The sequence below is a fragment of the Moschus berezovskii genome, chromosome 4, assembly GCF_049115385.1.
Source record: "Moschus berezovskii isolate FMDL1 chromosome 4, NW_MosBer_1.0, whole genome shotgun sequence".
NCBI classification, from domain to species: domain Eukaryota; kingdom Metazoa; phylum Chordata; class Mammalia; order Artiodactyla; family Moschidae; genus Moschus; species Moschus berezovskii.
This window is the reverse complement of record NC_142463.1, coordinates 9,989,330-10,017,156: the sequence shown is the minus strand read 5'-3', so window position 1 is coordinate 10,017,156 and position 27,827 is coordinate 9,989,330. Positions and strand designations below refer to the sequence as shown.

The 27,827-nt window shown below is 38.5% G+C and overlaps 1 protein-coding gene across 11 annotated transcripts in view; it reads left to right on the top strand.

Moving 5' to 3' along the window:
- The window catches only part of ZMYM6 (zinc finger MYM-type containing 6), a 62,006-nt gene that overhangs the window by 14,640 nt on the left and 19,539 nt on the right, over positions 1-27,827 (top strand). For all 11 annotated transcript variants that reach the window (XR_016037159.1, XM_088835128.1, XM_055402012.2 and 8 more), the window contains 10 exons: positions 3,583-3,757; positions 3,856-4,047; positions 9,602-9,752; positions 10,561-10,676; positions 11,482-11,754; positions 11,925-12,075; positions 12,656-12,828; positions 14,277-14,427; positions 16,958-17,092; positions 17,532-17,572. Coding sequence is in view for 10 of the 11 variants with exons in the window: in XM_088835128.1 (XP_088691254.1) it covers positions 3,583-3,757; positions 3,856-4,047; positions 9,602-9,752; positions 10,561-10,676; positions 11,482-11,754; positions 11,925-12,075; positions 12,656-12,828; positions 14,277-14,427; positions 16,958-17,092; positions 17,532-17,572 (1,558 nt within the window). In the remaining variant the exon portion in view is untranslated. The remainder of the gene's footprint in view (positions 1-3,582; positions 3,758-3,855; positions 4,048-9,601; positions 9,753-10,560; positions 10,677-11,481; positions 11,755-11,924; positions 12,076-12,655; positions 12,829-14,276; positions 14,428-16,957; positions 17,093-17,531; positions 17,573-27,827) is intronic.

The following is a 27,827-nucleotide window of genomic DNA, read 5'->3' as shown; positions in this document are numbered from 1 at the left end:
GAGTCCTGTAAACTTCTTTCTTGGGAATTACCTGGTGGTCCAGTGGTTAGGACTCTGCACTTCCAGTGCAGGGGGCATGGGTTTGGTCCGTGGTTGGGGAACTAGGTAAGATCCTGCGTGCTGGGCACGGTGTGGCCAGAAAAATAAAAAATAATAACATTAATCATAATTAATCATAAACTTACATCAGTAAGTTTGAAGAATTTGGCATGTTTTGCCTATTTGTGTGGTAGTGTGATTCTAGAAATATAGTGAGTTGTCGAGTAGTCACTAATGTAGAGCAAGAAAAGAGCTTGGTTTTAGATTGTATTGATAGCTCTATCACTTACTAGCTGTATGACCTTGGGCTAGATATTTAACTTTTCTCAGCCTTAGTTTCTTCATTAGTAAATAGTATCTACTTCCTCAGGTTTTAATGAGAAAGTATTAGCACAGGACCTAGCACATAGCAAATGCTTAATCAGTGGGATCCTATTATTTTAAATAATAAATTTGATATTATGTATAGTTAGCATATAATTTGTGACCTCTATTTTGTCTTTGGAGACATAATGATAGTTTCTTTATCTGCTTGGTTGTGTTGACCTTCAGTTCAGTTCAGTTCAGTTCAGTTCAGTCGCTCAGTCGTGTCCGACTCTCCGCGACCGCATGAATCACAGCACGCCAGACCTCCCTGTCCATCACCAACTCCCGGAGTACACTCAAACTCATGTCCACAGAGTCGGTGATGCCATCCAGCCATCTCATTCTCCGTCGTCCCCTTCTCCTCCCGCCCCCAACCTTTCCCAGCATCAGAGTCTTTTCCAGTGAGTCAACTCGTCGCATGAGGTGGCCAAAGTATTGCAGTTTCAGCTTTAGCATCAGTCCCTCCAATGAAACATCCAGGATTGATCACCTTTAGAATGGACTGGTTGGATCTCCTTGCAGTATAAGGGACTCTCAAGAGTCTTCTCCAACACCACAGTTCAAAAGCATCGATTCTTCGGCGATCAGCCTTCTTCACAGTCCAACTCTCACATCCATACATGACCACGGGAAAAACCAGTTAGGTATCTAAAAATAGATCCTATTAAAATGGAAATCCCCAACTAAAAGGAAAGAGAAATTTTAAAATATTTTACTTAAATATTCAAATTTACTTTTGTTAAAAAATGCCTAATACCTTACTTTAACTTTTTTTTGTCATTCTCATGAAACTGATCTGGAAGAATAAATTCTCCTCTGTCTCCCAGTTTGCTCAAGGTCATGTCCATTGAGTTGGTGATGCTATCTAACCATCCCATCCCATTTCATTCTCTGCCACCCCCTTTTCTTTCTGCCTCAGTCTTTCCCAGTATCAGGGTCTTTTCCAGTGAGTTGGCTCTTTGTATCAGGTGGCCAAAGTGTTTGAGCTTTAGCTTCACCAGTGGTCCTTCCAATAAATATTCAGGGTTGATTTCCTTTAGGATTAACTAGTTTGATCTTGCAGTCCAAGGGACTCTCAAGTCTTCTCCTGCAGCACAGTTCGAAAGCATGAATTCTTTGGTGCTCAGCCTTCTTTGTGGTCCAACTCTCATACCCATACATGACTACAGGGAAAACCAAATTTAGTTTTCTGTTTTTAGGTGTTCAGCTTCAATATATCAAATATCAAGAGGAAATTAATTAAAATTTACTTTATTTTTTGACCAAGTCACATGGTACACGGGGTCTTAGTTCCACCCAAGGATTGAACCCATGCCCCCTGCAGTAGAAATGTGGAGTCTTAACCACTGGACCAAGGAAGCCCAAATTAATTAAATTTGAAAGAATATAACATGACTTATATATCCAAATACATATTATTTTCTTAAAAGTAGTCATTTTTGTCATTGACTTTTCACCACAGTATAGTTGTTGAGAAAAATTTTTTGTCTCCTGATTTGGCATTGCCTTCAGAGACTGTGAAACATTTTTTGAGGCTAAGTCAGGTGATAAATCTATCTTTTCAGCTGGGGTTTGATTTTTGCAAGTTGCCAAAAGTTACTTGATGTCTTACCAACTAACTGTTGTAGATGATTAAACTGAGTCATACTGTTAAACATATCTGACTATAAAATTAAAAAGTTGTGCTTAGAGTTCTTATAAACTAAATAAGAAATTAGAAAAAGTGTTTGAGCCGTGTTGTTGGAAGAGGCATAGTTTTTCTAAGGTAAATATTTAGGTGTAGCATATACATTTGGATGTGTAAGGCTTAGAATGCATTTATATTCATGCACACAGATTTTCATGAAAAAGTCATTCTCATTGATATATATATGTATACGTGGCACTTGCAGGTTTTCATTATCAAATGAAATTCTTAATTGCTTTGATTTTAGTAGAAGAATCACTTTTCAGTATTACTATTTCATGTGCATGTAAGCATAGCCACTTGGTCCTCAAGATTCACTGTTTTTTTATTAAGCCTGAGTTATAGAAAATTAAAGTAGTACTCTGTCACCTTGGAAATTCTTTTGTAGTTTACCATAGAATGGTTAAGTATGGTGAAGGTGCAGGATGGAAGGTAGAGTAGTGGAATGATGAACTGCATGGATGGTAGACTCAGACTGCCTTGATTTACATTCTGGCTTCACTGCTTAGCAGCTGAATGACTTTGACAAGCTATTTAACCTTTCTGATTTGGTCTCCCAATAATACTTACCTTATAGAGTTTTTGTGATCATTAGATTGGATAATTTGAGTAAAGAGAACAGTATCTGGCACATAGTAATTACCCGGCACATTATTATAGTCCATAATATTATTGCCATTATTATTCTTCACTATGTGGCCTGCACTAGTGTTTCTAACTAATGACTGTTTCCTTTAGTTTTTATACTTGTCAGAAGAATGGCAATAACTTAGCCTCTGTTTTTACTGGCAGTGCTTATTGTAACAGTGAGCTCTTACAAAATAACTCTTAAGAGTCACATAAACAACTCAGTTATTTCTGTTCTTTTTGTCTCATTCTTGTTTCCATCTGTCCTCTGATACCAAGCCTTAATAACCCTTTTGTTTGTCATTTGTTTCTTGGATCTCTTCAGTTACAGTGAAGTTTTATATATCATGCTAATTTTTAATGCAAATCTTTGATAATTATGTTTCTCAAATCTTACATTTGAATAAAAAATTTTTTCATTGGTTGTTTCATGTGTGTTTCTACTCTTGGCAGCTACTGGCTCATAAGAGGACAAGTGTTTTGTGGTCTGGAGTTGTGGGATGGACACTTGTTCTTTTTGGCTCCAGTAGATGAAACTTGGTTGGAACTGGAAGCCTCAATGTTTTTTTCATGAGCATCTGGCTGGATATCTTTTAAATGTAATTCTCCCTCAACACGTCTATAAGTTAAGTTTCATGAACTCCATTTTATACATGAGGAAATTGAGCCAGTAATTGCCTGTTGCCTGAGAAGTAATAGAACTAATCATCAAATCCAGTTTTCCAGATGCCTTTCCCAGGGCCAGCCATTTTCTCCTTACACAATAGCTGCCCTTAGTAAATGTAGTTATTTTAGCTCGCAAAGAGGAAGAAATTACAATTACGAAGAACACATTTCATTTTGCCTTTGTTATTTATTTTTAGAGACATTTTAAATCCAAAGGATGTGATCACAACCCAATTTGAAAATTCCTCTCCTAGCAAAGATTTCTGCAGCCAATCATGCCTTTCTTCTTATGAGCTAAAGAAAAAACCTGTTGTTACCATATATACCAATAGCATTTCAACTAAGTGCAGTATGTGTCAGAAGAATGCTGATGTAAGTTCCATTTCGTCTTTATTGAGATTCTGTTCACAGATCAGAGGTTTCCTACTGGCTCTGCTTACTTTGTATCTGTCTGTGTTTTTATTTCCCAGATTCGATTTGAAGTTAAATATCAAAATGTGGTCCATGGTCTTTGTAGCGATGCCTGTTTTTCAAAATTTCATTCTGCCAACAACCTCACCATGAAGTGTTGTGAGAACTGTGGGAGCTATTGCTATAGCAGCTCTGGCCCCTGCCAGTCCCAGAAGGTTTTTAGTTCTACGAGCATCACAGCATACAAGCAGGTACGCATGTCAGTCTCTGGTGCACTGTTAGGCTTGCCCCTTTTCAGATGGCGGCACAGGGGCAAAGCGCAGAATAAGTGAGTGAGCCCTTCCCATCAGTGGATCCTGGTGGGTGACTTCCCCTCCAGAAAGACGGGATTGAGTCTGAAACTGTAAGGGTTGATTTTGATAGTAAGACAATATAGATGAACTAGATCATTCTTTAGGGTTTCCTTCATGGCCACGAATTCACAAACATAATTTCATGGTTTGCTATGAGTCTGAAATATTTTGTGCTCTATTGATAGTGAAGAAAACCCCATATTATTGTGGATAAACTATGACCAGGAGTTAAAAGATGATATAATCAGCAAATAGAAAACATATCTTTTTCATTTTAGAAAGTATGTATTTTAAGTGTGTTTTGCAATTAATTGTCATTATTTTGGCAACATTGTTTTATTAGAATGCTTTTGTTTTTTTTTTTTGCATTTTTCTGTTTTCCAACTGCCTTTTTTTTTTAACTTTAGCTAATTTTTATTTGTTTTGTTACTAAATATATTAATTTGTGTCAATTTAATCGTTGCTGAATAATATGGGGTCTTTAAAAAGTTATTTATTTAAGAAATAAACTGAAAATTTATTTTTTGGCCATACCATGTGACATGTGGGATCTTAGTTCCCTGACCAAGGATTGAACCTGTGCCCCCTGCATTGAAAGCACAGAGTCTTACTCACTGGACTGCCAGGGAAGTCCTGAAAAAAAGAAGTTATTATTTTCAAAAATGTGTAAATGATAATTAAGTTTTTTTTTTTTCAGTTAGGGAGTTTGGTTTAATTCCTCTGAGCAGTTGGTAATGGACATTCATCTTTAGAAAGTATCCTTTTTCTAGGAACTTAGCCGCTTTCAGCAGTCTGCTTACTATTTTTGCAAGAATAGAATCCATGTTATGTGTGTGTGTGTGTGTGTGTGTGTGTATAGTCCCCAAATCAGTTCCACTCCTGCTTTTGTTACTGGTATTGTACTCTATCCATTGCAAAGTGGTGTTCCTCTTTTACCTAGAAGATTATGTAAAGAAACTTTGCAGTTTATGTTTTCCTACCTTTTACTTCCCTGTGTAATTTATTAGTGAAAGATTTTACAGTGTGCCAGTGACAGTATAGGGTAGTGGTTAGGAGCCTGGACTTTGGATCCAGATGAAGTAAGTTAAATTTCCTACTTTTCAATTTTTATGGTTTTTTTTGGTTAAGTTAATTAAAGTAACAGTTTGTTAATATAATTTTTTAAAGTATCTCATTGTGTTATTAGAAGGATTTTATGGTATAGTGCATATAAAATTGCTTAGTATGGGGCCTGGCTCATGATAAGCACTCTGTAAGTAATAATATTTGTAATTTATATAAATGGTGGCCATTATTATTGTGTTTCTTAAAACATGAATAAACTTACAGGCAAATTTTATTATGAAACTCAGCTTGAAAAACAGGTAGTTCTGCAGAATCTCCTAATATACATTAAACATCCTTTTTGTCTCCTGCTGAAGAGTTTTTCTAGTTAAAGTAACCTTCAAGGTGGTAGACTCTCTTAGACTGATGGTGGACCATCAGTGAACCACTCCTGGGGGTGGTCCTTAGGTTTGTGGATTACTTGGTCTCTGATTATTTGTGATAAGAAAAGTATGTTATGACTAATTAATTTATTGTTTTTAATGTATTTTGTTGTTGCTAATATATTTGAATAGTTACTAATTTTTTTCAGTTTTTATTTTACAGACATACCTCAGAAGTATTGTGAGTTTGGTTCTAGACCACTGCAATAAAGGAAGATTATATTAGCAATTCTTATATACATATATATACAAATATAATATATATATACATACATATATATCATTTATATTTATTTTTGGTTTAAAGAGGTATATTTCAGGTCTCAGTGGGTCATTTCAAAAAGTGAACAACTTATCCTTAAATAATTCCCAAATGGTATTTATAGACTTTTCATCAGTTAAGAGTTTTAGAGGCCTAATTGAGTTCATCCAGTTTCTGTAGCTAGGAAAGCAGCTTACTAGATAACTAACTTATTCAGAATGTGTCTTTTCCTCACCTTTAGAAAGAGAGAGAATTTATAGGCATACCTCTGAGATATTTTGTGTTCAGTTCCAGACCAGCACAGTAAAGCAAGTATTGTGATAAAGTGACACATGAATTTTTGGTTTCCCAGTGCATATAAAAGTTTATTTACACTATACTGTGTAAATACTATGACATGTGCAATGGAATTATGTCTTAAAAAAATGCTGTGCATACCTTAATTTAAACATGCCTTATTGCTTAACAATGCTAACCATTCATTTGAGCCTTCAGAGGGTCATCATCTCTTTGCTGGAAGAGGGTCTTGCCTCAGTGCTCGTGGCTGCTGGCTGCTCACAGTGGTGATTACTAAAGGTTGGGGCGACCATGGCAGTTTCTTAAAATTAGACAACAATTAAGCCTGTTGCATGGGTTGACTCTTCCTTTCATAAGCAGTTTCTCTCTAGCCATACAATGCTGTTTGATAGCGTTTGACCCACAGTAGAACTTCTTCCAAAGTGGAGGTCAGTCCTGTCAAACCCTGTCACTGCTTTATTAACTCAACTTACATAATAATTCTAAATCCTTTGTTGACATTTCAGTGATCTTTGCAGCACCTTTACGGGAGTAGATTTCATCTCAAGGAATCATTTTTGTTTTGTGCATTAAAATTTTATGATGAGATTGCAGAAATTGAGTCACATCGTTGGGCTCCACTTCTAATTCTGGTTCTTTTGCTATTTCTACCAATCTGCAGGGGCTTCTCTGGTGGCTCAGCGGTAAAGAATCACCTGCAGTACAGGAGCCTCAGGAGACACGGGTTCGATCCCTGGGTTGGGAAGACCCCCTGGAGGAGGGCATGGCAACCCACTCCAGTTTTCTTGCCTGGAGAATCCCATGGAGAGAGGAGCCTGGTGGTCTACAGTCCATGGGGTCGCAAAGAGTCAGGCATGACTGATGCGACTTCACATGCACAGTTACTTTATTCACTGAAGTCTTAAATTCCTTAAAGTCATCCATGAAAGTTGGAGTCAACTTCTTGTAGACTCCTGTTAATGTAGATATTTTGACGTTTTCCCATGAATCACTATCTAGAATGGTGAATCCTTTCCAGAAGGCTTTTCATTTACTTTGTCCAGATCTATCAGAAGAATCACTATCTATGGTATTTCTATAATATCTATGTATTTCTTAAATAATAAAACTTGAAAGTCAGAATTACTCTTTGATTCATGGGCTGCAGAATGGTTGGTTTGTTAGCAGGCATAGTTTCAAACAACATTAATCTCATTGTACATCTCTGTCAGAGATCTTGTGTGACCAGTTGCATTGTCATTGAACAGTAGTATTTTGAAAGGAATCTTTTTTTCTGAGGAATCAGTCTCAACAGTGGGCTTTGAATATTCAGTAAATCGTGTTGTTAGCAGATAACGCTGTCATCTAGGCTTTGTTGTTCCATTTATAGAGCACAGGCAGAGTAGAATTAGCCTTATTCTTAAGGGCCTTAGGATTTTTAGAATAATAAGTGAACATAGGCTTCAACTTCAAGTTACCAGCTGTATTAGCCCCTAATAAGAGAGTCAGCCTGTCCTTGAAGCTTTGAAACCACGCATTGGCTTCTCTGAAGGATGAAAGTCCTAGATGGAATCTTCTTCCAATGGAGGGCTGTTTCATCTATGTTGAAAATCTGTTGTTTAATGTAGCTACCTTTGTTAATTATCGTAGCTGGATCTTCTGAATAGCTCATAGTTTCTGCATCAGCACGTGGTGCTTCCCATTGTACTTTGATGGTGAATGCTTAAAACTCATGAACCAACCACTGCCAGCTTCAAACTTTTCTTCTGAAGCTTCCTCACCTGTCTCAGACTTCATCGAATTGAAGAGAGGTAGGGCCTTCCCATGGACAGAGGAGCCTGGTGGGCTGCAGTCCATGGGGTCGCTAAGAGTTGGACACGACTGAGCGACTTCATTTCCACTTTTCACTTTCATGCACTGGAGAAGGAAATGGCAACCCACTCCAGTGTTCTTGCCTGGAGAATCCCAGGGACGGGGGAGCCTGGTGGGCTGCCGTCTATGGGGTCGCACAGAGTTGGACACGAATGAAGCAACTTAGCAGCAGCAGCAGCAGTAGCAGGGCCTTGCTTTGGGTTCAGTTCAGTTCAGTCGCTCAGTTGTCAGCACGCCAGGCCTCCCTGTCTGTCACCAACTCCCAGAGTTCACTCAAATTCATATCCATCGAGTCGGTGATGCCATCCAGCCATCTCATTCTCTGTCATCCCCTTCTCCTCCTGCCCCCAATCTCTCCCAGCATCAGAGTCTTTTCCAGTGAGTCAACTCTTTGCATGAGGTGGCCAAAGTATTGGAGTTTCAGCTTTAGCATCAGTCCTTCCAGTGAACATCCAGGATTGATCTCCTTTAGAATGGACTGGTTGGATCTCCTTGCAGTCCAAGGGACTCTCAAGAGTCTTCTCCAGCACCACAGTTCAAAAGCATCAGTTCTTCGGCGCTCAGCTTTCTTCACAGTCCAACTCTCATATCCATACATGACCACGGGAAAAACCATAGCCTTGACTAGACGGACCTTTGTTGGCAAAGTCATGTCTCTGCTTTTTAATATGCTGTCTAGGTTGGTCATAACTTTCCTTCCAAGGAGTAAGCATCTTTTAATTTCATGGCTGCAATCAGCATCCGCAGTGATTTTGAAGCCCCAAAAGATTAGACTTTGATTTAAGGGAATATTGTGGTTGCTTTGATCTTTACAAGAGGCCTAGCTATAGGCCTGCCTCAGCTTTTTATGTCTTCCTCTCTAAGTTTAATCATTTCTAGCTTTTGATTTGAAGTGAGAGATAGGTGACTCTTCCTCTTTCACGTGACTATCTGAATACCATTGTAGGGTATTAATTAGCCTAATTTCAATATTATTGTGTCTCAGGGAATAGGGAGGCTTGAGGAGAGGGAGAGTGATGGGAAACGACCAGTCAGTATAGCAGTCAGAACACATAGAGCATTTATCAATTAGGCTTGTCTTAAATGGCTGTGGTTCACGGCAGCCTCAAAACAGTTACAATGGTAACATTAAAGATCACTGATTACAGACAGCCATAACAAAATAATGAAAAAGTTTGAAATATTGCGAGATTTACCAAAAATGTGTCACAGTGAGCCAAAGGGTTTTGGGAAAATGACACTGATAGACTTGCTTGACGCAGGATTGTCACAGAATCTTCAGTTTGTGAAATATGCAGTATCTGCAAAGCGTAATAAAGTGAAGCACAGTGAAATGAGGCACGCCTGTATTATTAGATGAAAGAACTTATTTTTCCCACATCCCAGTTTTAGGAAAATCTATACTTGGTGTAGCTGCTATCATTGTCAAATATCATGCTCAAATATTTTAGTCAAAGGCTTTGGTTGTAGGTAGCTTTTCCTTTTTTCTTTCCTTACAGCATATGTATATATGTATGCTTGTATTTGGTATTTAAATGTTATTTTATTTTAATAGAATTCAGCCCAAACTCCTCCGTATGCCTTGGGGAAATCATTGAGGCCCTCAGCTGAGATGATTGAGACTACGAATGACTCAGGAAAAACAGAGCTTTTCTGCTCTATTAATTGCTTATCTGCTTATAGAGTTAAGACAGTTACTTCTTCAGGTAATGTTTAATTCCATATATTTATAGATTTTGTAACTATTGAAGAGGAATGTAACTGCTTTTTTTTCACTTTATTACAAAACTAAAGCAATCTGTGTGGTTTAAATAAAGACCCAAGGTTGCTTTAGTTTCAAAGAGCTGATTTGTTTTTTTTAAGATTTTTTTTGATGTGACCATTAAAAAAAATTTTTTTTCATTGAATTTATGACAATGTTGTTTCTGTATTATGTTTTGTTTTTTTGGCCACAAGGCAAGTGGAATCTTCGTTCCCCAACCAGGGATCGAACCCGCAACCCCTGCATTGGAAAGTGAAGTTTTAACCACTGAATGCCAGGGAAGTCCCTCAAAGAACTGATTTTTAAGCAACAAAGTTTTTCAATGATTTTCTTGATTGAAGTATTTATTTTGTAGTTTCGTATGTGAAAAGAGAGAAAAACACATATACGTTCCAAGATAATTTTTCTGTAAGTGGGACTTAATTGTAGTTAGTTGTACATATTACTGTAAAGTTCTTTCATTTTTGTTTTGCATATTACTGAATATTTGATATTTTTACTCCAAAGGATTGGGGGCGGGAGGAGAAGGGGACGACAGAGAATGAGATGGCTGGATGGCATCACCGACTCTATGGACATGAGTTTGAGTGAACTCCGGGAGTTGATGATGGACAGGGTGGCCTGGCATGCTGTGATTCATGGGGTTGCAAAGAGTCGGACACGACTGAGCGACTGAACTGAACTGAATACATTTTTGGTTTACTTGTTCATCTATGTAACTTAGTCATTGTTTTTTGTTTTTTGTTACCAAGGTGTCCAGGTTTTGTGTCACAGTTGTAAAACTTCAGCAGTCCCTCAGTATCACCTGGCCATGTCCAATGGAACGATACACAGCTTCTGCAACTCCCGTTGTGTGGTGGCTTTCCAGGTATGACCTAAGGTAGTACTGTACCCTTGCAGTCCTCTTAGGCAGTGGGCTGTGGCAAAATGTTAACTGCTGAAGGGACCATCTTTATCAAAGATGAAGCTTCAGTTAGGAAGAAAAGAGATTCTGTTCAATTATAGTCCAAGAGGTCATTTCTGCAAAATGTCTGAGCCCAAGATTTGAGCTTTAGTCCTTCTTTATTTGGTGTTCTCACCTAAACTATCTTTCTCTCCCACTTTCTCCCTTGGCTATCTCCCTTTCAAAAGAATGGAAGTAGACTGTGGTTTGGATAGGTGGCATGGTGGTGGGCTCCTGTGTCCCTTCCTCTCATCCTGGGCCAGATACATCATGACTCCTGGCACAGAATTGGAAGCCTCCACTTGTCCCATTCTCTCTTTACTCTCTAACACACAGAGAGAGGGTAGAGTTTAGTGATCCTCCTGGGTGGGAAGATCCCTGATGTGGTATCCTTGGCCCCAGGGAGAAAGCAGAGTGGCCACTGTGCTCTTAAAAGCTAGGAGATTCTGGTTGGTGTGCGGGTGCTCTTGTTTGTCAGAGTCATATACTAGAGATCTTTTCTGGAAATCCTAAATTTTAGTCCGCAGCCTTTTTTCTTTTTGCAACATTTTAGTGTTAGATTCCTCAGTCCTATTCTGGGATATGCCATTTCAACTCTTCCTGTGAACTCCTTAAGAAAAGTTTGCAGAAACATTGGGGGAAATTAATTTATTAAAATGAGAAAATGCAAATGACCAAGTTATCTTATTTCTCACTTGATGCAACCTTTGCCTTATCTGTATTTATTCAGAATGTATTTAACAAGCCAAAAGGAGCAAACTCTTCGGCAGTGCCTGTATCTCAGACCCAAGTGATTGTAAGCCCACCCTCTGGGTCAGCAGTGTCAGCCGGAAGAGGTCCCACCTCTGCGTTTTCCCCCAGCTCTGTCAGTGGCTCCGTTGCAGCCCGTCTCCAGCCACCGGCGCAGTTCCAGCAAGTCGCTTTAACCCACAGGATTGTCAGACTCAGGTGTCAGCACTGTAACCATCTGTTTGCGACAAAACCAGAACTTCTTTTCTATAAGGTAAAGCGAGATCATAAAAGGGATCGAACATATGAGTTTATCCAATAGAAGCATTTTTGTCTTTTCATCTTTGACAGTCACTCAGTTTGCTTTGAAGTGAGAAAGAAAAAGATTTCTTATAAATAAAGCAACACTGTAATTAGATATTAATGACTGTTCTTCCTCTGCAGGGGAGAATGTTTCTGTTTTGTGGCAAGCTTTGCTCTGATGAATACAAAAAGAAAAACAGAGTTATGGCAATGTGTGACTATTGTAAACTACAGAAAATTATAAAGGAGACTGTACGATTCTCAGGGGTTGATAAGCCATTCTGTAGTGAAGGTAAGAAAAAAGCTCAGTTGTAGCCATAAGCATGTGGTGGTTATGAAGTAATTCGTGGTGAGTTGGGCTATTAATCCACAATTAATTTTCAATAAATTTCTTTTTTGAGGTATAATTTGAAGCTTTTTTATTGAGTTTATACTTAACTCACTTCTAAGTCTTATCATTTTAAATGTTATAATAATCTCAATAAAGAAAACCTTTCCAGATATAATTAGATCAATGGTATTAGTATGGAGTATAGAAAATCTCTTTGTAAGTTTAACTTCAGAGATCTTTTTTTGTACCCTTTCATAAACAGGGTACTTGGGCAATTACTGCTTCTCGGCTTAAGGAACTTTCGTACCTCTTATGTTTCTGAATATAGATAACCTGATATTTATCACCTGATATTCAAAGGTGATATGAGTTTGTTTTGTGAATACAGATAGGACTGTCTTTTAACCTAGAGCCAAATAATTGTGTCCAGATTTAGAAGTTAGCTTAAGGCTGGTATTATTGAAGACTGTAGAAATTCACTTCACTGCCTTCTGGTTAATGTAAACTTGATGTATCTTCCTTTTATCTTTCTGGTTCTCAGTTTGCAAATTCCTCTCTGCCCGTGACTTTGGAGAACGATGGGGAAGCTACTGTAAGATGTGCAGTTATTGTTCACAGACATCCCCTAATTTGGTAGAAAATCGACTGGAGGGCAAGTTAGAAGAGTTTTGTTGTGAAGATTGCATGACCAAATTTACTGTTCTGTTTTATCAGGTAAATATGATATACCTCTTTGACTTTCTGAAGTTGGTACAATTATTTTTTATTTAAAATATATTCAGATTATATGAAGAGAAATTGGTCGTTTAGAACTAGGTAAATAAATTATGGGCTGTGGGCTCCTAAAGCAAAATTTGGTTGACTACAAGCATGAAATCTTTGGGGTCAAGAAGATAGGATTTTTGGAGATTTTATTGTTGTTTGGGGAACTGTTCCTTTTATTTTTAGCTTTCTTGTAAGGCACACGGATCTTATTTATAACTTTTAGTTCTTTCTAGTTGGAATTTTACACGGTTATGCTGCCTTAAGTGGCTCTCTCTTTCAGAAGTAGTTCTGAGGAACTAGAGGTGAGCCTTCGCTCTCACTTCATAAGTTAAATGACTGACCTCCTTACCCTTCATCTACCTTCTTTTTTAAAAAATTACCTTTTTGAAAGGCTAACAACAAAAGCTGCAATTAATTAAACCAATGATACATGTCTGGTGCTTCATAAATACTATTTCATTTAATCTTCACCACATTCCTTGGTGGCTCAGATGGTAAAGAATGTGCCTGCAGTGCAGGAGATGTAGGTTTGATCTCTGGGTCGGGAAGATCCCTAGAGAAGGAAATGGCTACCCACTCCAGTTTTCTTGCCTGGGGAATCCCATGGACAGAAAGCCTGGTGGGCTACAGCCCATGAGGTCGCAAAAAGTTGGACACGACTAAACGACTAACACTTTCACAATTCTAAGAGATAAGATATAGTATTGCTGTTGTTAGGTTGTTCTGGTATTGTCTGTTTATAAATAAGGGAAAAGAGTAAGGTCCAGGGAGGTTATGTAATGTTCCCTTGAAGAATCTGGTAGGAGAGGAACAGCACCTGTTAACACTCCAGTAAAATCACCTGTTTACTTGTCTACCTACCTAAAATATAATTTTCTTTGAGAGAAGGTATGTCTTTTTTATAATTATATGACTAGGACCTATCTCAATGCTCAAGACGAAGGAAGCCTAGTTAGATATTTGTTGAATGAATCAAAGTCTTTATGACTGCAAAGCCCATATTATTATTTTTGTTTTAACTTATTTTATATTGGAGTACAGCTGATTAACAGTGATGTTTCAGTCCAGGTGCACAGCAGAGTGACCATAGCCCATATTCCTTATACTGCAGTAGGTTGCCTCTTATCCTTAAAAAAGAAAGCCTCTCTTTTGATTCCTTCACCAGTAATTTTGAAAACAGGAGATCAGTTTTTATATCCTCTCAATTGAGGGCATCTATATAAAACAAATAGAGTATATATTTTTGACTACAATATCTCAAGGTAGGAACCTTTCATTTTGTGATCTCAACTGACGCATACATCCTGTTTTCATAGTTCCTTCTGGTTTTATGATTAGTGTTATATTTTCATTATTTTATAGTTTTCAGCCTATCCTGTTTCACATTTCTTTCTCAGATGGCCAAGTGTGATGGTTGTAAACGACAGGGAAAGCTAAGTGAGTCCATAAAATGGCGAGGAAACATCAAACATTTCTGTAACCTGTTTTGTGTCTTGGAGTTTTGTCATCGTCAGCAAATTATGAATGACCCTTTTTCACAAAACAAAGGTAAAGGTAAACTTGGCTAATGGGATCGTTCTGTCAGTGCTAAGTTACTGTCAGCACTCAAAGTTGTAAATAATTTAATAACAAAATTTCACTGTATTCAGATAGGCTAAATTTACTTAAATTTTCCTTTAAGAATCCGTAAAGATTGCCCTAGTGGCCAAATTAATCTTGATGCTTTTTGTTTTCAAAATCAAACATACCAAGGAATCAATAAATATGTAAGCAATAATTTTTTAGGAAAATTAGATTTGTTTGCTTTTGATTAAATTTATCTGTATATAAATAACTTAGACTAAGTGATATATTGCTATTCAGTTAACAAAGCAGGAATAAAAATAGAAAATCAGGGCAAACAAAGGAAGAGGATATGTTAATGTGGTGGCTGTTACTGGTGTAAGGTTTGATTCAGAACTTGCTTGTAGCCACGGGAAAAAGAACAACACATTAATTATATCAGAAAAAATAAAGTAGACCAGTTCTTCATGGGTAGCAAAGTTTTTCCTGGCTAAGAATAAAATAATTTTGCAAGTAGGACAGCTAATGTGGTCAAAATATCCAGATGAATAGATATGTGGCATGTTCTGAAAGTAGCTCTCTGAAGTAGCACTTCTCTGAGTTAGACTAAAAACATTTGATGTTATGCTCTCTCATCAAAGCCTGGAGTGCTCCTGAATTGACAGAATTCATGTGCTCTGGCTTTATGGTCTGGCCTTTGTCTACTTTTGCAATCTTATTAATCATCACCTTAACCACATATGCCTTGTGCTAATCTTTTGTGTTATCATCCATTCCCTAAGACCAGTCAGGGTAATGGTGGAATTTTCATTCTATAATGTGGGTTAACAAAATCAATGTTCTTACGTGGATGGAGAGCTACGTCACCAACTTATTTATAAAAATTATCAGGTTAAATTTTTATTTGAATCAAGCTTTCGGTGTAGAAATTTAAATATTCACTAATGGAAAAGTCCAGTTAATCCTGAAGTCGATAACTGTATTTTTATGCATTAAGTATCATTCGAAGTTTCTAATTTTAGAGAATTAGGCACCCTTTAACTCCCAGTGAACACTAATCTAAACAGGATCATCCAACCCAACATTCAGTTCAGTTCAGTTGCTCAGTCGTGTACAACTCTTTGCGACCCCATGGACTGCAGTATGCCAGGCCTCCCTGTCCATCACCAACTCCCGGAGTTTACCCAAACTCATGTCCATTGAGCCGGTGATGCCATCCAACCATCTCATCCTCTGCCGTCCCCTTCTCCTCCTGCCTTCAGTCTTTCCCAGGATCAGGGTCTTATCCAGTGAGTTAGTTCATTGCATCAGGTGGCCAAAGTATTGGAGTTTCAGTTTCAACATCAGTCCTTTCAATGAATATTCAGGACTGATTTGCTTTAGGATGGACTGGTTGGATCTCCTTCCAGTCCAAGGGACTCTCAAGAGTCTTCTCCAACACCAGAGTTCAAAAGCATCAATTCTTTGGCGCTCAACTTTCTTCACAGTCCAACTCTCACGTCCATACATGACCACTGGAAAAACCATAGCCTTGACTAGACGGACCTTTGTTGACAAAGTAATGTCTCTGCTTTTTATTATGCTATCTAGGTTGGTCATAACTTTCCTTCCAAGGAGTGACCGTCTTTTAATTTCATGGCTGCAGTAACCATCTGCAGTGATTTTGGAGCCCCAAAAAATAAAGTCTGCTACTTTTTGCACTGTCTCCCCATCTATTTGCCATGAAGTGACAGGACCAGATGCCATGATCTTACTTTTCTGAATGTTGAGCTTTAAGTCAACTTTTTTACTCTCCTCTTTCACTTTCATCAAGAGTCTCTTTAGTTCTTCTTTGCTTTCTGCCATAAGGGTGGTGTCATTTGCATATCTGAGGTTATTAATATTTCTCCTGGCAATCTTGATTCCAGCTTGTGCTTCTTCCAGCCCAGCGTTTCTCATGATGTACTCTGCGTATAAGTTAAATAAGCAAGGTGACAATATACAGCCTTGACGTACTCCTTTTCCTATTTGGAACCAGTCTGTTGTTCCATGTCCAGTTATAACTGTTGCTTCCTGACCTGCATACAGGTTTCTCAAGAGGCAGGTCAGGTGGTCTGGTATTCCCATCTCTTGAAAAATTTTCCACAGTTTGTGGTGATCGACACAGTCAAAGGCTTTGGCATAGTCAATGAAGCAGAAATAGATGTTTTTCTGGAACTCTCTTGCTTTCTCCGTGATCCAGTGGATGTTGGCATTTTGATCTCTGGTTCCTCTGCCTTTTTTAAAACCAGCTTGAACATCTGGAGGTTCATGGTTCACGTATTGTTGAAGCCTGGCTTGGAGAATTTTGAGCATTACTAGCATGTGAGATAAGTGCAATTGTGTGGTAGTTTGAGTATTCTTTGGCATTGCCTTTCTTTGGGAAACCCAACATTATGCAGTTATATATTTGTATTGCCTTGAAACTTAGTTGTTAGAGTTTTTAAAATGTGAACATGTGATCCTTTTGTCTTACCTTTTTGTTTATTTTAATCAGTAAATATTTCTAAGGCACACATTGCTTCAGTGGCGCTCCCTGCTACAAGGACAAATACAACACCAGTCATAACCAATGTGGTGTCATTGGCGAAAATATCTCCTGCCCAGCCCACAGGGAGTGGTGTTTTAAAAGGTATGACTTGAAGTAAAGGCATTTGGGTAAACTGTAGAGGTTTTTTCCTAGTGTAAATAGTGCTTACTGGTAATACATGTACATTTATATGAAGAAACATGCCCCTGTGTCCCTGAGGGAAGTGGGTAGCAAGCAGGGTGGCGTGCATAGAGAAGGAAGTGGTATGTATAATTTATTTTTTGAAGAACCCCAATGATTTAACATAACTGCCTTTAACATCAGAGATTCTAACACAGTATGTTGGGACTGGGGCCCAGGAATCCCTTGCTTTTACCAAGCACCCCAGGTGATACTGATGCCAAATTTCCTTGTACGATTTTTTGAGAAATTCTGGACTAGACTCTCAACCACCTTAGAGAGAGGAAAGTAACCTCTTGGTTTCAGTGTTTACTTGTGTATATTCTAGGGATAATACTGTATGTTTTAATTTATTTAACAGGTGCAGTTGTTACTAAAGAGGCAACAAAGATCATTGAAAATGTAAGTTTTATTAATTATCTTCCTGATTAATATTCCTTGGGTTTAGTTTTATTTTGATATATAGCCTCCTAATGTATGTCTGAGTACATTTCTATTTGCTACTTAGTTGTTTTAAAAAGTGGAGTAATATGCACTAATTTTTGGTTTTGAATTTTAAAGTTAGATCATTAATAAGAATGCATTTCTGATTTATTTTACTGTTTGTGTTCTGGTTCCTTAGTTTCTTTAAATACTTGTTAATTCCATCTGGCTGCTTATTTTTCTGTTACTACTTTCAAATATTTTTAGATCAGAAGGTTCTGTAAAATTTCAGTGTATTGTTGTTTTATGCATCTTTGAATTATGTGAAGCTGAAAATAATGCAGAGTAAAATAATATTTAAATTCTCTATTATGAAACTTCTCGAAGTTAAAAAAAAAATTTAAAGAAATGCATAATTTCAAATCTGGCGGGCTAGAAGAATTGCAGACTGTGTCATTGTCTTATGTCAGCATCACTTTAACAGGAAAACAAAACTCCTGTCATCCTTTATCAATGTCACACAAAACCTGATGTGTCAGATCTTGGGTTAATGTTTTCGTTATTGTGTTGCTCTCTTAATTGCTCTTGATACAGTTAAAAGTCTTTTTAAAAATATCCTGTAACAGTGTGATTCAGGTTCATGAAGTGTTAGTGCTGTACTAAAAAGTGTGCCCCAAATTCAGTACATTTGGAGAAGTTAGATGTGATAAAACTCTGTGAAGGAGGCTAGACCATTGCTGTGATATCTCATGCTGTTAATTTAGGAGACTGCACCCTGCAGGGTGTTAGAGATAATGTTCATAAACCCCAGATTGGTTTTAGAGCAGATACACCCTTTAGTTCACAAAATTATCTTGTAACCAGGCAAGGATGATGGAATAAATGGAAAAAATCCTGGCAACACAGGTGTAAGATCAGTGCTGCCATAATGTGCCCCTGAGACCAGGCTCTCATCTGTGCTAAGACATGAAGTATTTTTGATGATTTGAAAGGAGGTGACACTGAGACAAAAAGGTTTACTACAAGTCATGGCTGGCTTTTCAAGTTTAAAGCCCACCAAGGTTTTAAGAATATAAAAATGAGCAGTCAAGCTATATCTGCTAGCGCTGAAGCTATCTAGACATTTCGGCTTTCAGTCAGTCAGTCAGTACAGTCGCTCAGTCGTGTCCGACTCTTTGTGACCCCGTGGACAACAGCATGCCAGGCCTCCCTGTCCATCACCAACTCCCGGAGCTTACTCAGACTCATGTCCATTGAGTTGGTGATGCCATCCAACCGTCTCATCCTCTGTCGTCCCCTTCTCCTTCCGCCTTCAGTTTTTCCCAGCATCAGGGTCTTTTCCAGTGAGTCAGTTCTTTGCATCAGGTGGCCAAAGTATTGGCATCTCAGCTTCAACCATCAGTCCTTCCAGTGAATATTCAGGACAGATTTCCTTTAGGATGGACTGGTTACCAGAATTTAAAGAGTCTTTAAATTGGAAGACAGCATAACATCTGCTAATAAAGAAGCTTTTAAAATGGTAAAGAAAGTAAATTTGTGCAAGGTTGATGAAAGGGATGTTGAGATTTTGCTTGGGTTGTTTCCCAGGGATTAATAAAGGAGCACTTGCTAGAATTGTAAAAACAAAGGTAATAGGAGGGCCCCAGAAATTAGCCTGGGTCTTCAGCGCATCAACTAGCAATGAAGTGACTGGCATAAACTTTTGAGCATATTTCAGCAACAGTTGCTAGTTTTGAAGATGATCCATATGTGGATTGCAGTTCCATGGTGGCGAGGTGAAAGATGGACAAGTGTCTTTGTATATGAAGAAATCCTCAGTGGGAAAAAAAAAAGAGAAAAAACCCAAACCACGTTAGATTCATTAGCTTCATTCTTTAGCAAAAGTCTTCCAGGAAATCAGACCAGCCTTCACCATAAAGTGGAGAGAGTTTATCCTACTTAATTTGATATCTCTTAACTGTTCCATTGTTAAGGTTGTTGGAAGAGGATAATGATAACACTAGTTAATTATTTTTAGGCAGTATACCACATTAGTTAATGAACTGTCATTAAGTTAATTTCATATTTATATGTATATTATGTATTGTACTTTAAATTATATTTTAAAATTACATGATTAATAAATCACTGTTATAGAATTAATAATTTTATTAACTGCTTAATTATATAATGAATTATTAATGTATTGTGACTTTAATATGTATTGTTATGAAATAAGTATTGTTTTGTATTATGTTATATATTATGAAAATATTCTATATTATAAGTTTATATTCTGTGATAATGCATCCTTCCTCTATATATATGGGACAATTAGTCTTAAATTATGTTGGTTTTGAATTATTCAGGAGCATATCTCTCATATTAAATGTTACTGCCCTATATATGTTTTCCCTGTATGGAGTACTTCTGTAATTCACCAGTCATTTAAACTGTGTTACAGAATAGTTTAATATTAATATTAATATTATTAACTGATTAATATTTTCAGTTTAGTCTATAAAAAGTATAATAATAAATAATATAATACTTTTATGATTTTAAAAAAAGAAAACCAGACTGTTTTAGAATCTTTTTCTTTGTTTCTCTGGGACTTTGGTCTGGATTCCTTCTGGTTATTTAAGTGGTCTTAAATTTGGGGGAAAGGTGAGATACTGGAAAGTGCAAAGAAGAAAACATACTGCAAATGTCAGCAAGCTTCTTCTGTAAAGGTCTGGAGAGTAAATTAGACTTTGCAGGCCACGCAGTCTCTGTTGCAGCTCCTTACTTCTGCCATGTAGTGCAGAAGTAGTCATCGACAATACATAATTGAGTGAGTGGCTCTGTTCCAGTAAAACTTTAAAACACAAATGATGGGCCCATGAACCAAACTTCGCCAGCTCCGTGTTCTGCTGTATTCCCTTCATCCATAATTAACCATTGATAGATTTGGCTTATTTGTTCATAGTTTTTCCTTTTCTCACCCTCCCTTTTTAAAAAATGAATCACTGACCTCAGTCCTTTTTCACATCCCTAGATGCAGCTACTGTTACGAATTTGGTGTGTGTCCTTTCAGACAGTTTTTAATCTTTCACATTCATATATACACATCCATGGAAAATAATATTCTTTTGTAAAATATCCATCTGATTCTTAATAGATTTGGTACGTTTCTACTGCTGCTGTGTAATATTGTATATTTTGTTGTTGTTCAGTTGCTAGGTTGTGGTCTGACTCTTTGCACCCCCATGGACTGCAGCATGCCAGGCTCCTCTGTCCTCTACTGTAATCGCCCAGAGTTTGCTCAAATTCAGGTCCATTGAGGCAGTGATACTGTCTAACCTCTGCTGCCCGCTTCTCCTTTTGCCTTCAATCTTTCTGCCAGCAGTGTCTTTTCCAATGAGTTGGCTCTTCGCATCAGGTGGTGAAAGTATTGGAGCTTCAGCTTCAGCAGTACTCCTTCCAGTGAATATTCAGGGTTGATTTCCTTTAGGACTGACTGGTTTGATCTCCTATATTGCATATAGATACCACATTTTATTTATCTATTGCCCTGTTGATAAACATTATGTTGCTTCACTATCAAAAATCTCTGCTACAATGAACATTCTTGTATATGTCGTCTTGTGCATGTGTACAGGTGTGTTTGTCTACTGTAGCCATGGAAGAGTGGAATTTCGAGGACAAAGTGTATTTGCATTTTTAGTTTTCAAATTGCCCTATTGAGTGGGTGTTCCAGTTTTTATTTCCACTGGAAGTTTCTGTTTGTACTCATTTCCCACAGCATTACTATCATTTTATGTTGTCAGATTTGAACTTTTTTTGGCCAGTCTTCAGTAATATCTTATTGTTTTATTTTGTATGTCACTGATTACTAGTGAGTTTGCTTATATTTCTGTTTCTGAACATTTGAATTTTCTTTTCTTTGAATTTCCTGTTTTTAATTATTCCCCATTTTTGTTTTGTCTTTTTCTTGTGGATTTCTTTCTATATTCTGGATTTGTCTTCCTTTCTGCTCATCATTTTTATCAACACAAAAACATGCGGTAATATTTCCTACCTGAAAAAAATCCTTCTTTAATACCATGGCCTTTCAGTTACTGTCCCATTTTTCTGCTTTCCATTTTGGAAAAAAATCCTCTAAGGGTGGCCTCTGCTTGTGGCATCATTTTTTAAATCTGTTTTCTTTCCTGAGCTCACTCTAGTCAGGCTTTTGTCTGTACCACTCTGCTGAAATATTTCTTGTCAGGATCTCCATCAGTCTTTATTTGGCCAAATCTAGTGGTCGATTTTCAGTTCTCATTCTCCTCATGCTTTCCGTAACATTTGATACAGTTGATTTCTCTCTCCTTCCTTGAAATACCTTTAATTTCTAGGTCATCATCCTTATCCCTTTTGTCAATCTCCACATTTCTTTGTAGGGGGCTCATACAATCCTCTGGTTTTAAAGCACCCAGATGGTGGCTGATTACCAGACTTATTTCTCTTGCCTTGACCTCTGAGCTCTAGGTTCATGTATCCATCCAGCTGTCTGCGTGACATCTATTCTTAGATGATGAACAACCATCTCAGGTAAAGCAGAGTCCTTTTATTTCCTCCACACTTCCTCTCCAGTGTTCCTTACTTGTTATCACTCCTGGTGCCATCTTCTTGGTCTGAGCCACCATCATCTTTCTTCTGTATCATTGCAGTGACCTCCTGCTTGTCTTTCTCCTTCCATTCTTGCCATTTGCAGTTTTTTTTTCTCCACAGTGTTGCCAGAATGATCATTTTTAAAACACAAATCAGATTATCACTCTGATGCTTTAAAAACCTTCAACAAAATTCTGAAAAAGAAGAATAAAGAAGGGGAAGAGCTAGTTCTCCAAATTATAACTGCAAATTAAAAAAAAAGTTTAAAAAATTTTATTAGCATATTGTTGATTTACAGTGCTATGGTAGTTTTAGATGTGAAGTGAATCATTTATACAACAGATTTTATAGAGCTACATAGTTGAAACAACAGGAAGCCTTGGATAGACAATTCAATAGAAAAGAAGTCCAGAATAGACCTATATATATATATATATACACGCACACAATTTTAGAAATAATAAAGGTGGCAGTTCACATCATTAGGAGAGATCTAGATTATTCAATAAACAGTGTTGTGACAACTGAGTAGACATATGGAAGAAAATTCCATAGGATTTCTACCTCCTAAGTTAAACCAAAATGGTGCCCAGATGGAGAAAAGTTTCAAGTTTAAAAAATAATAAAAGTATTATGAAAAAGTATCGGAAAGAATTTTAATGCAGAAGTAGGGAAAGTCTTTCTAAATATGTCACAGAACCCAAAAGCCATAAAAGATTTGTGAGAAAAATTCAACTACATTTCAAAGTCAAGACACATGAGGAAAATGAAGAAGTTGCAATTTATGCTGTAGAAGGCTATTTTTTTCCATATGTAAAGAGTCTGTGAGTCAGGGAGAAGACCCAACACCCATTAGGAACATGGGTAAAAGAATGATCCATAATTTTACAGACTTGGAAATAAAAATAGTTCTTAAACATACACAAACATAATTCAGCTTCAAGATTAGAGAAATGCCATTTAGAACTATAGTTTTATCAGATGGCAAAGATAAAAATGCCAATAGCAGTTGGTAAAATTGCTACAGAGGGCAACTTAGTAAAACCTGTTAAAATTTAAAATGTAAATACTCTTTTACCCAGGAACTCCAATTTTAAGAATTTACCCTTCAGATATATTTTGCACATTTATGAAATGATGTACAAGGATAACAATTGCATTATTGTTTGTAGTAGGAAAAGCCTGTAAACATCCTAGTTGTTTTGTCCGTGATCAGGGCTGTTGTGAGTTCATCCTGAGATATTGTACAAATTAGAAAAAGAAAAATAGCCCTAAATAGAGAGTCTGAAATGCACCCTCTCCAATCCCACACTTAGTCACATGGCCTGGCACGTGAAGTCCCTTGCACGCATACACAGCTGCTCCATTCAGACTGTAGTTAAATATACCATATCCTGTGCAGTGGAATCAGTTCAGTTCAGTTCAGTTCAGTCGCTCAGTTGTGTCCGACTCTTTGCGACCCCATGAATCACAGCACGCCAGGCCTCCCTGTCTATCACCTGCTGCTGCTACTGCTAAGTCACTTCATTCGTGTTCGACTCTGTGTGACCCCATAGATGGAAGCCCACCAGGCTCCCCTGTCCCTGGGATTCTCCAGGCAAGAACACTGGAGTGGGTTGCCATTTCCTTCTCCAATGTGTGAAAGTGAAAAGTGAAAGTGAATTCGCTCAGTTGTGTCTGACCCCTAGCGACCCCATGGACTGCAGCCCACCAGGCTCCTCCATCCATGGGATTTTCCAGGCAAGAGTACTGGAGTGGCTTGCCATTGTCTATCACCAACTCCACTCAAACTCATGTCCACAGAGTCGGTGATGCCATCCAGCCATCTCATTCTGTCATCCCCTTCTCCTGCCCCCAACCTTCCCCAGCATCAGAGTCTTTTCCAGTGAGTCAACTCGTTGTATGAGGTGGCCAAAGTATTGCAGTTTCAGCTTTAGCATGAGTCCTTCCAATGAACACCCAGGATTGATCTTTAGAATGGACTGGTTGGATCTCCTTGCAGTACAAGGGACTCTCAAGAGTCTTCTCCAACACCACAGTTCAAAAGCATCAATTCTTCGGTGATCAGCTTTCTTCACAGTCCAACTCTCACATCCATACATGACCACGGGAAAAACCATAGCCTTGACTAGACGGACCTTTGTTGGCAAAGTAATGTCTCTGCTTTTTAATATACTATCTAGGTTGGTCATAACTTTCGGAATACCATGCAGTTAAAAAGAATGTGGTGGCTCTTTATGTATAGACACAAAGCAGTCTTATATATGTTTCGTGCCTGTACATTTGTATAGAATACCTCTGGAAGGCAGCCAGTAAAGAGACAGCAGTGATTACCTCTGAGGAGAACTGAAAGACTGGGGGAGAATTTTAACAGGGAGAATTATTTTTTTCATTATTTGCTATTTGAATCTTTGGATTTGTCCTATGTTATGTTCAGTTCAGTCCCATTCAAAAACATGCATAGAATTAAAAGATAAAGGAAAACCGGGAAAAGGATATGAATAGACAGTTCACAGAAGAGGAAATATAAATAATGCTTAAACATGAAAAATATCTAACCATATTACTATTATATAATTTCTCACTTATTGAGAAAGAGCAAAAAAAGTTTGATGATATTTAAGAGTATTGGGAAACAGGCTCCTATACATTGTAATATACACATTTTCGTATACTTTGCCCCACCAAATAGCACTTATATGACCTTATTCTAGTCAGCACACCTGGCGGTCCTGTGGATCTGTCTCTTGTTTCAATAGGGTCTAGCTGGAATAGACCCCAGGATGCCTCTTCTTCCAGCCTCTGACTACCCTCCAACCTCTTTTCCAGTCCTAACCTTCAGAACCATCTTCTCAGCCATCCACTGTCTCCAGGACCAGCCAACATTGTCTTTATTGCCAGTCAACCAAGAACTCCCAGATTAATCAGAATTATTCCACCAAGGTGGAGGCCAGCGTGAAACGCGTGGTCAACCTGCATCTGCAGGCCTCCTGCCCGTATTGCTCTCTGAGCATCCATTTCCACCATGGCACTGTGGCGCTGGAGAATGTGGGCCAGTTCTCCTGAGAGTTGGTCTCATGAAGATACAAAACTGGTGCAGTGGCTGTATCCTCTTCTAGGGTGTGCAGAAGCTGTCCCAAGATGAGTGAGGTAAAACCCTGGACACCATGGACACTGCTGTGGTTGTGGAGAAGAACCTGAACCAAGCCCTTTTGGATCTTCATACCCTGGTTCTGCCTGTGTAGACCCCCATATCTGTGACGTCTTAGAGAATCACTTCACAGATGAGGAGGTGAAGCTCGGCAAGAAGTTGGGCATCCACCTGACAGACTGACTGCCGTTGGGCTGGCGAGTGTCCCTTTGAAGGGTCAACCTCAACTCAAGAAGGGCTCGTAGCCTCTGGCCCAGCTGCCTTTGAGGGGCCACTGTGCATCCCCAGGTGTCAGGACTTCTGCCTGAGCATCTTCCTGTAGCCACTAGGCAGCTTTTTAATGACCCAGGAGCCCTCTCCCAAGCCATGGACCAAGTGGAGACAGTAAAGGCTTTGCAGGAAAAGAGAAAAGACCTTCGTCTATAGATACACTAGCACATGCAGAATCAATTTGTATGTAAGGATATTTATTTGTTTATAGTAGCAAAAGATTTGTAACATTTAATGTTCAGCAGCAGGGACTCTTCAAAGTGTTAACAGGCAGCTTTGTATAAAGTTATATGAAAATACCTCCAAGATAGTTAGCTAAGTGGCAAAGCAAGGTGTTGAACCTTGCTAATAATATGCTACCATGTGTAAAGAAGGCTGAGTGCTGAAGAATTGGTGCTTTCGAACTGTGGTGCTGGAGAAGACTCTTGAGAGTCCTTTGGACAGCACGTCAGTCCTAAAGGAAATCAACCCTGAATATTCATTGGAAGGACTGATGTTGAAACTGAAACTTCAGTACTTTGGCCACCTGATGTGAAGAGCTGACTCACTGGAAAAGACCCTGATGCTGGGAAAAATTGAGGGCAGGAGAAGGTGGCAACAGAGGATGAGATGTTGGATGGCATCATCAACTCAACAGACATGAGAGTGAGCAAACTCCAGGAGATAGTGAAGGACAGGCGACCCTGGCTTGCTGCAGTTCATGGCGTCACAAAGAGTTGGACACGACTGAGCAACTGAACAACATCGTGTGCAATCAGAAGCAACTTAATTATATAGCCCATCTCTCGAAGGATGTATAAGAGACTGAGAACATTGTGTTCAAGACTGAGTATGCGTACATGACACACAGTTGTAGAAAACTTACTTTTCACGAATATACTTTATGATTACATCATTCAAAATTATTGCATCTAGCATCTATTGTGGCTTTCCCTGGTGGCTCAGATGGTAAAGCGCCTGCCTGCAATGCCGGGGACCCATGTTCGATCCCTGGGTTGGGAAGATCCCCTGGAGAAGGAAATGGCAACCCACTCTAGTACTCTTGCCTGGAAAATCCCATGGACAGTGGAGCCTGGCAGGTTACAGTTCATGGGGTCGCAAAGAGCTGGACATGACTGAGTGACTTCACTTTCACTTTCTTTCAACATCTATTTAAATAGTAAATTTAAATAACAGTCTCCCCCTTATCTGTGGGGAATATGTTGCAAAACCCTCAGTGGATGCCTGAAACTATGGACAGTATCAAACCCAATATATACACTAATTTTTTTCCTATACATATACATCTATGATAAAGTTTAATTTATAACTTAGGCACAGTAAGAGATTTACAATAGCAATAACATAGAACAGTTATAACAGTATACTATCATGAAAGTTATGTGAACATGGTCCCTGTCTCAAAATACCTTATTGCACTGTATCACCATTGTGATATGAGATGGTTAAGTGAGGTGAAGTACATAGGCATTGTGATAAAGTATTACGCTTTTCCCTTTGCACTTGAAGGATGCACTTTAGGACTTCTCTTTGGTGTATCTGAATTGCTGCTCTTGCGTTTTGGGATGCCATTATCAAATACAATAAGAGTTATGCTGTGCTGTGCTCAGTCACTTCAGTCATGTCTGACTCCGTGACCCCATGGACTGTAGCTCGCCAGGCTCCTCTGTCCACAGGATTCTCCAGGCAAGGCTGGAGTGGGTTGCCATGGCCTTCTCCCGAGGATCTTTCCGACCCAGGGATTGAACCTGCTTCTCTTGTGTCTCCTGCATGGCAGGCAGATTCTTTACCCACTGGGAACCTAAATACAATAACAGTTACTTGACCACAAGCACTGTTATACCACGGCAATTGTTTGACAATCTTGATGGCTGAAAGTGGGAAAAACAGTGGAAGTGTTAATTGCTTCAGTCATGTCTGGCTATGCAATTCCATGGACTGTAGCCTGCCAGGTTCCTTTGTCCATGGATTCTCCAGGCCAGAATACTGGAGTGGGTAGCCATTCCCTTCTCCAGGGAATCTTCCCAACCTAGGGTTCAAACCCAGGTCTCCTGCATTGCAGGAAGATTCTTTATTGTCTGAACTACCAGGGCTGTGAAATGACTAATGGACAGGATATGGCAGACAAAGGAATGGTTCACTTCCTCTTCAGGACAGAATGGGACAACATGAGATTTTATCGTGCTATTCAGAATGGTGCAC